The sequence below is a fragment of the Phyllobates terribilis genome, unplaced genomic scaffold, assembly GCF_046119375.1.
Source record: "Phyllobates terribilis strain yellow unplaced genomic scaffold, ASM4611937v1 Scaffold_4__5_contigs__length_816908805, whole genome shotgun sequence".
In the NCBI taxonomy this organism is placed as follows: domain Eukaryota; kingdom Metazoa; phylum Chordata; class Amphibia; order Anura; family Dendrobatidae; genus Phyllobates; species Phyllobates terribilis.
The window spans coordinates 693,552,670-693,567,197 of NW_027362764.1; the positions used below are offsets into that span (position 1 = coordinate 693,552,670).

At 42.8% G+C, this 14,528-nt stretch overlaps 1 protein-coding gene across 3 annotated transcripts in view; it reads right to left on the minus strand.

Moving 5' to 3' along the window:
- Nucleotides 1-14,528, minus strand: part of NBN (nibrin) — a 135,435-nt gene that overhangs the window by 12,553 nt on the left and 108,354 nt on the right. For all 3 annotated transcript variants that reach the window (XM_073679564.1, XM_073679562.1, XM_073679563.1), the window contains exons 12-15: nucleotides 5,408-5,488; nucleotides 3,527-3,685; nucleotides 429-542; nucleotides 34-83 (exon numbers count right to left, since the gene is read on the minus strand). In XM_073679564.1, coding sequence (XP_073535665.1) covers nucleotides 34-83; nucleotides 429-542; nucleotides 3,527-3,685; nucleotides 5,408-5,488 — 404 coding nt within the window. The remainder of the gene's footprint in view (nucleotides 1-33; nucleotides 84-428; nucleotides 543-3,526; nucleotides 3,686-5,407; nucleotides 5,489-14,528) is intronic.

Sequence of the window (14,528 nt, forward strand, 5' to 3'; positions counted from 1 at the left end):
GACGTGTGAATAACACACATCTACAGGACTTACCTGAAGAGATCATCAGCGAGGGACTGCTCTCTGGCTTGTTGCGTTTGCTCCTGTAAAAAAATGTAAATGTAGATTGTGCTGAGACGTGACATTACGCTGGGCGACTATACTGATCATTAGGCTGCAGTCATTGCAAGACACCGCGCAGAGGCCAGTGCTGTCACCTGTCCAGCGTCAGCCACATGTCGCAGGATGGATGCTGCACAGCTTCTGTTTCTGATATTATCTTATTAGCCGGATGTTATTGCTGTAAATCTCACTTTATCAGTTCATTTCTCCATGTTGAGAAAAACAATAAAGATCTATTTCACAGCGCCACAAAAGACCTATAAATAAGTGACTAGCAGCTCCTCGCAGCCTTCTGCTTTTGCATTTCCCTTTTTCACACTCCTTACCTCCATTTCCTGCCGTAACCACTGTTCTAATTCAGAATTCTTCTTCCTGTCGTGAGCGATTAAATCAGAGCCTCCGATGATGTGAGGAAAGCGCCCAGCCCCTGGATATGCGATCTGTAACATGGAGAGCAATGCTACAGGAGGTGTCTAGACCATACATGCCAAACTCTGGCCCATGGGCCAAATATGGCCATCAGGATAATTATATTTGGCCCATAACGCCATATGGAGGACTATGTGGGGCCCATTATTCTGTATGGAGGACTATGTGGGGCCCATTATTCTGTATGGAGGACTATGTGGGGCACATTATACTGTATGGAGGACTATGTGGGGCCATTATTCTGCATGGAGGACTATGTGGGGCACATTATACTGTATGGAGGACTATGTGGGGCCATTATTCTGCATGGAGGACTATGTGGGGCCATTATTCTGCATGGAGGACTATGTGGGGCCATTATTCTGCATGGAGGACTATGTGGGGCACATTATACTGTATGGAGGACTATGTGGGCCCATTATTCTGCATGGAGGACTATGTGGGGCCATTATTCTGCATGGAGGACTATGTGGGGCCATTATTCTGTATGGAGGACTATGTGAGGCCATTATTCTGTATGGAGGACTATGTGGGGGCCAATTATTCTGTATGGAGGACTATGTGGGGCCCATTATTCTATATGGAGGACTATGTGGGGCCCCATTATTCTGTATGGAGGACTATGTGGGCCCCATTATTCTGTATGGAGGACTATGTGGCCCCATTATTCTTTATGGAGGACTATGTGGAGCCAATTATTCTGTATGGCGGACTATGTTGGGTCATTATTCTGTATGGAGGACTATGTGGGGCCATTATGCTGTATGGAGGACTATGTGGGGCCATTATTCTGCATGGAGGACTATGTGGGGCCATTATTCTGTATGGAGGACTATGTGAGGCCATTATTCTGTATGGAGGACTATGTGGGGCCATTATTCTGCATGGAGGACTATGTGGGGCCATTATTCTGTATGGAGGACTATGTGAGGCCATTATTCTGTATGGAGGACTATGTGGGGCCATTATTCTGTATGGAGGACTATGTGGGGCCCATTATTCTATATGGAGGACTATGTGGGGCCCATTATTCTGTATGGAGGACTATGTGGGCCCCATTATTCTGTATGGAGGACTATGTGGCCCCATTATTCTTTATGGAGGACTATGTGGAGCCCATTATTCTGTATGGCGGACTATGTTGGGTCATTATACTGTATGGAGGACTATGTGGGGCCATTATTCTGCATGGAGGACTATGTGGGGCACATTATACTGTATGGAGGACTATGTGGGGCACATTATACTGTATGGAGGACTATGTGGGGCCATTATTCTGCATGGAGGACTATGTGGGGCCCATTATACTGTATGGAGGACTATGTGGGGCCATTATTCTGCATGGAGGACTATGTGGGGCCATTATTCTGTATGGAGGACTATGTGAGGCCATTATTCTGTATGGAGGACTATGTGGGGCCATTATTCTGTATGGAGGACTATGTGGGGCCCATTATTCTATATGGAGGACTATGTGGGGCCCATTATTCTGTATGGAGGACTATGTGGGCCCCATTATTCTGTATGGAGGACTATGTGGCCCCATTATTCTTTATGGAGGACTATGTGGAGCCCATTATTCTGTATGGCGGACTATGTTGGGTCATTATTCTGTATGGAGGACTATGTGGGGCCATTATGCTGTATGGAGGACTATGTGGGGCCCATTATTCTGTATGGAGGACTATGTGGGGCCATTATGCTGTATGGAGGACTATGTGGGGCCCATTATTCTGTATGGAGGACTATGTGGGGTCATTATTCTATATGGAGGACTATGTGGGCCCATTATTCTGTATGGAGGACTACGTGGGGCCCATTATTCTGTATGGAGGACTATGTGGGCCCATTATAATGTATGGAGGATTATGTGGGGCCATTATTCTGTATGGAGGACTATGTGGTGTCATTATACTGTATGTAGGACTATGTGGGACCCATTATTCTGTATGGAGGACAATGTGGGGCCCATTATTCTGTATGGAGGACTATGTGGGGCCCATCATACTGTATGGAGGACTATGTGGGGTCATTATTCTGTATGGAGGCCTATGTGGGGCCATTATTCTGTATGGAGGACTATGTGGGGCCCATTATTCTGTATGGAGGACTATGTGGGTCCATTATACTGCATGGAGGACTATGTGGGCCCATTATTCTGTATGGAGGACTATGTGGGGCCATTATTCTGTATGGAGGACTATGTGGTGCCATTATACTGTATGGAGGACTATGTGGGGCCCATAATACTGTATGGAGGACTATGTGGGGTCATTATTCTGTATGGAGGACTACGTGGGGCCCATTATTCTGTATGGAGGACTATGTGGGCCCATTATAATGTATGGAGGATTATGTGGGGCCCATTATTCTGTATGGAGGACTATGTGGGGCCCATTATTCTGTATGGAGGGCTATGTGGGGCCCATTATACTGAATGGAGGGCTATGTGGGGCCCATTATACTGAATGGAGGGCTATGTGGGGCCCATTATACTGAATGGAGGGCTATGTGAGGCCCATTAACTGTATACTGGTTGGCCTGCGACTTTGTCCAAGTTTTTAATTTTGTCCCTCTGTGTGTTTGAGTTTGACATCCCTGGACTAGACACACTGTCCTGAATGAAAAATATCACATATTATCCACCATTGTCAAAGGCTGTGTGTGCACTGCTGTCAACTCCTTCCCCACAGGGTATATGACGTATTACACAATGTCAATGGAAATCAATGGGCTGTGAGTGTAATGCACAGGACGGCCAGGTCCTCCAGAGAGAGAGACATGCTTTGTAGTCTCTTCAGCTGACACTACTTGGTGACTTTGACGTGCGACATTTAATCTTAGACAAATTAGTTGAAGTCGCACAGAAATTACCTGTAATGCCAGATCACCATCAGGTCATATTCAGTCTACATCACCAATAAAGACCTGCACACTATAGAGATCCACAAAACATGTCAGCTGTGAAGTATCAGGACTGATGCCACCACATTACCTTCCTGAACTTCTTAAAATTTGCCCCATTTTCTTGATGAGCTTTATTCATGGTCTGACTGTTCCTTGATAATCGACCGACAACTAAAGATCGGAACTCTGACAGCAGAAGTTTACTTGGAAGACCTTCATCTTTCTCTTGTTTTGTCCGGAAAGGTATCTAAAACAATAAGCATAGTCTGAAGTGTAGGAGGACAGTACGCCATGTTTAACGTCCCAGTGTACTGTATAAGCAGATCTATCATTGTAGAAAGTTCTGATCACAATGTCTCAATCATGTATTAGCCCCTAGTTTCCCCCTCTGTACACTTAATCTCCATCCACCTTTCACAGTATGGACTGTGATGTATGACTGAGAGCAGGACTCCTGACCTGGATGCCACAGCTTGATAGGCTTATACGACATCATGAGACCTCCAGCCAGTCTGTACTCGGACCATGAAACACGGATGTGTGAACCTGGCCTGTCGCTTTTTCCTGAGCTCCGCTTCAAGAACGGCGGTCACAACCTGCGGATGTCCCCTGTTGCTCAGGAGCACTGTGCTCCCTGCCCGCCCGCAGGTCTGTGTTCCCTGCCCGCCCGCAGGTCTGTGCTCCCTGCCCGCCCGCAGGTCTGTGCTCCCTGCCCGCCCGCAGGTCTGTGCTCCCAGCGAGCAGGTCTGTGCCGGCTTCTAATCAAACAGAAAAGAGCTCCGATTAGGTGACTATTGTTATTCTTTTTAGTGGAAATTTTCCTGCCATAGAAGGCAAACTCAGTTTTAGGTCTCATTCAGACTGAAGTAATTTTTCACGTACGCAAAAAAAAAAAACGTTCCGAGTTTCATCAGTGTTTGGTCCGTGTGTCAGTTTTTGCCATCAGTGATTCTCACATATGAAAAAAAAAAAAGTCTAAAATAAATTGCAAAGCTTCTCCTCTCCTTTCCAATGTTAATCATGGACTATACCTAGATTCCGACTGGGTGCTGTCCGTGACTTTCATGGACCCATATGCTTGATTTTCATTTGTGACACTGATAAAAACTGGACACGTCTCCTCGATTTCTTTTGCCAACAATTGGCCGTAAAAATACATGGAAGCGTGACTAGCCACATAGAACAAGTAGCCATTATAGTCTATGACAGATAGAGCTCGCACGTGAAAGACGGAAGTCATAATGAGGGGGAACTTAGCAATAGAGAAGGAGTTGACTCAGTTGTGAACGACCCCTTTAAGTGATGCAAATTGAGTTTTCTAATATCTAGAGAAACAGGCACGGAGCAGCATAGTTATGGCAATGCTGCGATTGCTGCCATGAAGCACTTAAAGGGGTTGTCCACTACTTGGTCAACCCCTTCTTGATATAAATGTTTGACCCCGATAACATAATAAAGCTTATACTCCTCTCCCGCGCAGGCTCTGTTCCAGCTGTGTTGGCACTCGTGGTCCCGGGACTCTAGTGCGGTTGGTGTGTCACGTGACCCCGGCACCCAATCGGCGCTGGCATCACTGTTTCCGCCTTCGGACAAATTGAGCATGAAGAGGAAGTCCGGGCTGCAGCTGATCTCTGACTTCATGTTCAATTCGACAGGAGGCGGGGCCAGTGATGCCAGCGCTTATTGGGCGCCAGGGTCACGTGTCACAATAACAACACGGGAGCCCCGGGGAGAGCGAGTGCGACATTGATGGAATGGCACCGGAGCGGGAAGTGAGTGAAAACTTTTATTTTATCGGGGCCAAGTGAGGGAATGACAAGGAGTTTTCCAAGTAGTGGACAACTTCTTTAACCTTTGCCGACCCACCCATCTGACTATCCGCCTAAATCTGACATAGATGCTTGTCTGAGGTCCCCCTCCCATTATTAAATATGGCAAATTCTTGTTACATAGAAGAGGAATTGATTACTGTTGTCTCTTCATTCTGAGATACAGGTTCCTGTTTGATGCTCGGCTCATTCTTTACTTTCTGAACGCCCAGCGCCGTCACCTAGAGAGGAAAAATAATACAACACTTTATACAGCTGTACGCTGGTAAGGTGACCTGAATCACTGCTGTCATTACTTGCCCTGCACAGGATAATACATGTGCGGAATGTTCAATTAATGGGGGAAGTAAAATCCACAAAATTAATTGAAAATGATTAATCCTCTGATGCAATGATACAAATATGGCAGGAATGTGAAGCCGGGCACAAGCTGTATTCTCTATTCATGGGGAGCTTGTGAGAATGGGCGCAGCCGTGAAAATCCCGCAGGATTGGGTATGTGATAGGGGGAGCCAAAAATGTGACAGAAGTGAAGTAACTGTAGACAGATCTTGTGATAGATTTACCATTCAGTAGCCACAAATTCTTGTTGCATTAGGTCATATTATTCTGTTGCTCCAAATTAGTCTCACCCTTCCACCATCACACACACACATATTTTATATATATATATATATATATATATATATATATATATATATATATATATATATATATATATAGCGACCAAAACTTTTGCATTTTTTTTTTTTTTTTTTAACAGTGTGATTACTTCTGTCTGGTTGCTGTGATGCCATTCTCCTGGTGATGAATTGAAAGTGCATGAAGTTGTCAGCATGTAAGACCTTAATTGTAACCAAAATGCTTTTGAATATAGGGATGGTCATTTAATTAAAGCAAACTGACTAACAAAAGTCCTGCATCTACTATTTATTGATCACAACATAGAGAGTAATTCATTGCTTACAATGCCGTAACTTAGTATCTTGTAGCATAACCTCTTGCTGTAATTGCTGCACCACACTGACGGGGCATTGAAGCCACCAGGATATTCAAGACATCTTGAGGGATCTTGCTCCATTAGCAAATCTGAAAACAATTCATCTTTATTGCTATGGGTATGGGTCCCAATTCGTTGCCCTAACTCATCCCAAAGGTGCTCTATAGGGTGTAAATCAGGTGATTGACTTGGCGATCGAAACAGGCAAACATTTTTCTTTGCTAACCAATTTTTGACTAAATTGGATGTGAACTTAGGATCATTGTCTTGCTGGTATCTCCATCCCCTGCCTACTTTGGCTTTACCATGTGGCAGCATTACATTCTCCAGTATATCTTTGTCCATGGTAGGATTCATATTTCCATCAATTCTATGCAGAGGGCCAATGGCAGATGCAGAAAAACAGCCCCAAACCATGACAATGCCACCACCATGTTTCAGTGTAGGTGTTTGGTACCTTACATCATTACGTTTTTCCAATTGGGCGGTATATATAGTGCTGCCATCACCACCAAACAGATTGATCTTGGATTCCTCCGACCACAACACCTTAGACCAATCTGTCTCTTTCCATTGGCTGCGTTCTTTGGCAAACTCAAGTCGGACCTTGCTGTTCTTTGCAGAGATGGAAGGATTCTTGACTAGAGCTCGAGCATTCAACCCTACTGCTCTTAGCCGTCGCACCACAGTTTGGCGACTCACTTTGACCCCATATTCTCCGTTCATTACGTGGTAAATCTGTACAGCACTTTTATGGACATCAGATACTGACTTTTTCTTAATAATGTGATCAACCCCGGACGTTTTCCGTGGTCGTCCACGTCTAGGTTTCTTAGCTGTTCCATAACCTTCTTTTTCTTTCTTTAATATACGTGACACTTGACTCTGAGAATAGTTGGATTCCATAGCTCCCTCTTTTCGCTTTTGCCTGACTTCACTCTCAGAATAATAAGCTTCCTGACATCTGGTGATACATTTTGCTTTGTCTTTGCCATGTTTTAACCTTAAAACACACACACAAAAAAAAATTGGGCAAAATTCGAATACCTATGACAAAATATGCAAAACATTTGGCCCAGCAAATTTTGAAAACTAACACATAAAGGGATAAAACAATGCGAAACACAATTTTCTTCCTTATAGCTGACAACCATTTGCTTCCGTTTTACTAAAATCACCAGGAAAATGGCCTCACAACAACCAGATAGAAGTTATCACACTTTAAAAAAAAAAATGCAAAACTTTTGGCCGCCACTGTATATGTATGAGATAATGAGAAATATATAGAACATTATTATATACATTTCATTTATAAAAGCAATATTCAAGTGTTGTGGATCTCCGCAGGGCAAATGCATCTACCTTAACCCATAGTCATGCAATGAATTAAAGGGATTTTCCTAGAAATACCATTTATCACATATTCACAGGACAGGGGATAAGTATATGACTGCTGGGGTCTGGCCATTGGGGACTGTGACCAGTTATTATGGACCATGACCAGTTATTGGGGACTATGTCCAGTTAATGGGGACTATGTCCAGTTAATGGGGACTATGACCAGTTAATGGGGACTATGACCAGTTAATGGGGACTATGACCAGTTAATGGGGACTATGACCAGTTAATGGGGACTATTTTATTTTTTTTCTATTATCCTGAGGATACTATAGTAAAAGGGCAATTCCCAGATTAGGGAGGTGTCAAAAATTCCGACTTCAACTGAGTATTAGAAACAAGCAAATAAAGTGAGAAGTCTAAAACGTAAAGGGGTTGTCCAGTCTAAAACTACAAGTCAGCAGTCACTCTATGTGACTGCATACTTGTGAATCCTCACAGCACACGCACTGCACACCATGAGGATTCTCTAATGTCAGCGCCAGGAACGGCTGTCATGTGCCACAAGAATGTGATATGCATGATTCCGGCCACATTCCAACTAGACATGTCTGACCTCGCTCAACAGACTTGAACTGGCGACGCCGTGCACATCTAGTCGGAATGTGGATGGGAGTATGCATATCGCATACTTGAGGTCACATCATAGCCGTTCTCGGTCGCAGACTTGTAGTTTTAGACAGGACAACTCCTTTAACTTTTTCTATGTGTATGGCCTTTTAAAGACATTAGTAAAACATATATACAAGAACCTTGAATGGGTGGTATTCCCAAATAAATGCCCAACCATAACTGACAATAGTCAATCAAGCATACTAAACCTTCTCACTCATCTGTTGAAGGCTTTGGGCATCCAGTTGTGAAAAAGCTTAGGATTTCGTCCTCAGGTGACAAAAGGGAGAGCTATAGTTACAAGGGTGAGGGAAGTCCCTCGGGATTAAACAAATCCCCTCAAAAAAACTCTCAATCATCCACCTTGATATGTGAGGAAATATCCATTCCCGACACGTTTCCTCATATATGATTCATCAACGGAATCAAGGTATGGGGTAAGTTATAGCCAGAGTGCCGGCTACAGACTGGTACTGATTCCCCCGATGAATCATATTTGAGGAAACGCGTTGGGATCAGATATTTTCTCACATATCAAAGTGGATGGTTGAGAGCTTTTTTGAAGGGATTGGTTTCTCCCTGAGGAAATTCCCTATCCCTCTTAAATATATATCTCCCTTGTGTCACCTGAGGACCAATGGGGATGATCCTAAGATTTTTCAGCACTGGATGATAGAGGACAAAGCATACATCAGATGGGTGAGAACTTTCTATTTAGTATGCTTCATTAGCCCTTGTACATGATGACACCACAAGTTATAACTGGGGATTTATCTGGGAATACCACCCATTCAGCCTTTTTTTTTTATATAGGTTTGTCTATGTGTATGGCCTTTTAAAAACATTAGCAAAAGTTAAGATTTAGACTGCTCACATTAGTTCTTTGTTTCTTTCCTGAGGATATGTATAGTCCCGCTCATTGTTATTTGCACCCATGAAGTGTAAGTACATAATGTGGAATATCTCCTGAATAAAATGAAACAAGTGAAACAGCTTTTTTGTATAGAGAACTCGTGTTAAATACAAAAGAGCAAATGATAAACAATGATTTAAAGCAAAAAACAATGGGAGGGAAAAAGAGAAAAACCTAAAGCTTGCTGTGTCACTGGTATTGGCACCCTTTACATTAATTTCGTATGGAAACACATTTTGAGTCGCCTGTGGAAAATCACAAAAGAGATTCACCTGTGATTAATTGTTGGCGCCCATGTGACATGCATTAGCCAATGAATGATGACTTCAGTGTTTTAATAAGCCACATGGTAGGCCCTGTTCCTTTGTCACAATTGCAAAGACAAAAGGAGCTGTCTGAGGACATCAGAACTGCTATTATTAGAAAAAACAAGACTTCCAAAGGGTATAAGGACATCTCCAAAGACCTTGGTATCCCAGTTTCAAGAGTGCGCAATGTTATTAAGAAGTTTGCCAAGCGTGCAACTATCAAGAACCTCCCTGGAAGTGGGGTAAAGAGGAAAATTGACAAGAGATTTCTTCGAAGGTTGGTGCGAATGGTGGAAAAAAAACACCCAAAGACCTGAAGGCCAACCTGGAACAGTCTGGGGTCATGGTTTCAACAAGTACCATACGCCGCACACTAAATCAAGCAGAGCTTTATGGGCGAAGGCCAAGGAAGAAACCATTGCTGAAGAAAAGACATAAAGAGGAACGACTGATCTTTGCCAAAGAGTACCTTGACAAACCACAATCCTTCTGGGAAATGTTCTGTGGAAAGATGAAACAAAAATAGAGCTTTTTGGCAATGCAAAGCAACAGTTTGTTTACAGACCGTGCAATAAAGCTTATAAGGAAAAGAACATCATACCAACAGTTAAGCATGGTGGAGGATCCATAATGCTGTGTGGTTACTTTACTTCGTCTGGTACTGGATGCCTTGACCGTATCACAGGAATCTATATCCTACCCAATGTAAGAAAACTTGGTTTGAGTCGAAGATCATGGGTCCTCCAGCAAGACAATGACCCAAAGTACACATCCAAAAGTACACAGGACTGGTTGAAAAAGAAAAATTGGACTGTTTTAAAATGGCCAGCAATGAGTCCTGACCTCAATCCCATTGAAAATCTTTGGGGTGAGCTGAAATCTGCCATTGGGAAAAAGAACCCTGCAAACATTCAAGAGCTTGAACAAACTGTAAAGGAAAAATTTGAGAAAATTCCAGCTGAGAAGTGCAAGAAGCTTATAGATGGCTACAAGAAACGTTTGGAGGCGGTCATCAAAGTAAAAGGATGTGCAACCAAGTTTTTATCAGGGGTGCCTTCACTGCTGCACATGCTGTTTATTCTGTTTCTTCTTTGACATTGCAGCATGGAAGTTGAAAAACAAAAGTTTTATTGTTGCATTACTTCATCCAGAGGATATAACTTTGGTACATTTCCATTTATTTCTGAAGATATTGTACAGTCTATAAAAAAATGAAGGGGTGCCAATAATGGTGAGCAGCACTGTAGTAAATATTATTTACAGGAATACCCCCTTAATCAATCTCCTACTCCTGCTTGATGGACAGTTTACACCAGCGGCATAATTGCAGCGCAGGCCCGAACTGTGCGCTCTCTGGTGCTGCACAAGCAAACTGGCCTCACATAAAAGTATGGGAGGAAAGCAATAAAATGAAGCTGGCTAGGATTGAAAGCTTCACAGCAGCACTTGCGAGCTCCAGTGGAAAGAGCTTGTAAACACTGTGCATTGCTGGTAGACTGCAGTGGTAGCCGGTAACCTAAGCAAAGAGCCGTAAAATAAATAAATCACTCTGTTCTTGAAAAAGTTTTAATAAGTACAGTGCAAAGTTGTTTGTCCTTACGAACACTTTGCAATTTTTTATGCATCTAAGAACATGGGAATGGCCCTTCAGCTTACACCTGGATTTAAGCACATTTTTTATGTGCACTCCAGTCTATAAAATCACCTATGCACTAGATAGGTAATAGATGTCAGATTGGTATGGGTCCCAATGCTGGAGCACACTCCCTGGGTGCAATGCAGCACCCTGGGAGGAGCGAAATTGAGCATTTGGTCGCCCATTTCAATACTGTAGGACTGTTGAACACTCAGCATAAAAATTGAGGCCCACCATAGGCACATAGCAAGCAGGTTGCCTATGGCAGGCCCACATAAAACAGATCCATAAAGGGATTTTAGGCATCTGCTGTGGCCAGTGAGCATTATATTAAATATACAAAGCCATGAAATGATATGCACTGGCCCCAGAATGACAGACCCTCGCTCGTGGCAGCAAACACGTGGCTCAGCGCCAATCTGCTGATGTGGGAATAGCAGTCCTCCCGCATTCTTGGCTCTGAGCAGCAGGCATCGCTCTGGTAATGGGCTGTGTACCTTTTAAAAGCAATTCTTTTCATTAGAGAACACATTTAATCATCTTCTTTTTGTGCAAGTGCGTGTGACTGATAAAATGTGACATTGTGACAAAGGCTGACCACACAGTCCGCAGACACAGCGCCGTGTGAACACGACCGCAGCGCCGCCTCCAAGATCACAAAGATTCATTTAGATTAAAGGCACAAATTCATGTTCTATTAATATCAATACAAAAGATATGGAAATTCACATTAGCTCCTGAAAATGAGCAAAAGTGCAAATTATTCTCTGCTAAAATGTATAAAGGACAAGTCATCTACAATGAAGAGCAAGAACAGAGCTGCGCTTTCCATACGATGACGACCCACGAGCCTGGAATAACGGAGCCGGCATTATAGGTGGTATTGGTGTCTTATGCCAAACAGAGAGAAATTATGCATTTTTGCTTTTTCTTCTATTGCCATGATATACAGGTGCGTCTCACAAAATTAAAATATCATCAAAAAGTTAATTTATTTCAGTTCTTCAATACAAAAAGTGAAATATTATATAGAGTCATTACAAACAGAGTGATCTATTTCAAGTGTTTATTTCTGTTAATGTTGATGATTATGGCTTACAGCCAATGAAGACACAAGAGTCATTATCTCAGTAAATGAAAATAATTAACAAAAAACACCTGCAAAGGCTTCCTAAGCGTTGGAAAAGCTCCCTTAGTCTGTTTCAGTAGGCTCCATAATCATGCGGAAGACCGGTGACTTGACAGATGTCCAGAAGGCAGTCATTGACACACTCCAGAAGGTCCCAGAGTTCCAATTTTCATTTGGAAATCAATGTCCCAGAGTCTGGAGGAAGAGTGGAGAGGCCACAATCCAAGCTGCTTGAGGTCTAGTGTGAAGTTTCCACAATCAGTGATGGTTTGGGGAGCCATGTCATCTGCTGGTGTAGGTCCACTGTGTTTTATCAAGACCAAAGTCAGCGCAGCCATCTACCAGGACATTTTAGAGCACTTCATGATTCCATCTGCCGACAAGCTTTTTGGAGATGGAAATTTCATTCTCCAGCACGACTTGCCACCTGTCCACACGGCCAAAAGTACCAATATCTGGTTTACACACAACAGTATCACTGTGCTTGATTGGCCAGCAAACTTGCCTGACCTTAATCCCATAGAGGATCTATGGGGTATTGTCAAGAGGAAGATGAGAGACACCAGACCCAACAATGCAGATGAGCTGAAGGCTGCTATCAAAGCCACCTGGACTTCCATAACACCTCAGCAGTGCCACAGGCTGATCGCCTCCATGCCACACCGCATTGATGCAGTAATTGATGCAAAAGGAGCCCAGACCAAGTATTGAGGGCATTTACTGAACATACATTTCAGTAGTCCAACATTTCAGATTTTAAAATCATTTTTCAAGCTGTTATTATAAAGTATTCTAATTTACTGAGATAATGACTTTTGTGTTTTCATTGGCTGTAAGCCATAATCATCAACATTAACAGAAATAAACACTTGAAATAGATCACTCTGTAATGACTCTATATAATATAGCAGTTTTACCTTTTGTATTGAAGAACTGAAATAAATTAACTTTTCGATGATATTCTAATTTAGTGAGATGCACCTGTATCTCGGCCTTGAGCCCTGGATAGAAATTGGATGTGGGTCGGAAGATTAGCTCCTCGTCTGGTCTGCTTCCAGTCTTGTTGGGTGGGGTGTACTATTGAATTATTGGTTGTGATGCCGCCCAGAATAGCTCCCTCTTCTATGCTGCCATAGAGGCACCTTTATTAGAGGCTGGACGGATACAGTATTTTGGTCAGCTTCAGGGCAGCATTTACAAACTCCATAGCAAAGGGCTTGTAAGTGCCATCTTTCCTGCCTAGGAGATCGGCCATTTCTGACACACTTCAGAGGTGGCTGGTAATCTTGACAGCAAGCAGTAAGACAAGAGAAAAAAAAAATGAGCAATTTTACCCATTTTCGATAACAAGACAACCCTTTAACATTAAAGGGTTAACTGATGCCGAATTTACATGGGTTGGACCTGAGAAATATTGCAAGGAACCCCTACCGAACCCAATCACATGCTACACACTCCTAACAATAGAACAAATGGCACACTGATCATAAACGGGTTGTCCACAAAAAATGCTTCAATCATCATTGAAACCCCCAATCTTCAGATCGCCCCCTCCCAGTCCCATGTTCGGCACCCTCATTAGCAGTCCGGTGCTTACCACAGGAGAGCAGGTCAGCACATCAACAGTGCTGCACAGACTGAGGAGTCATCTTTCTTTTATCGTAGACCTAATTCAGACGGTCCGATTGCGGATTATATGACTGGCACTAACAGTATTATTGGCATCTATGAGTTTGATTCAGCAGACACACAATTACGTCAGGCGTTATAATACAGATGTGCCCGCAATATGCCCGTCTGCATGAGACATAATGTGTGTAGTCAGCCTTAGTGTGTTCAATAAAATCCTGGAGTAGGAAACACTGCTGTGACCACCTACGCCATCAATGAACCCGATCAATGACAACTATATGCTTTAAAGGGAATGTGTCATCAGATTTAAATATTTACATTAGTTTTTGCTTTACAAATTATATTTTTTTCCAAAAATGTGCTTTTTTTGCAGTTTTCCATATCATTATGCTTATTTAAAACAAAAAAAATATATAGAAATCTTGTAATTTTCTAACTGACAACCAAGCCCAAAACTTGTCTTCCAGATGACTTTTCAGCAGTTTCATTATCATGCCAGACAGTATAACAATGAAAGTTAAAACCTCTATATCTAGCAAATAAAACTGGATGTACCATTCACAGTCAAAGCTCACCTTCTCCCCCTCCCTTCACAATGATCTTTTCCAAGCTTAGAGCATGCTCAGATAACGC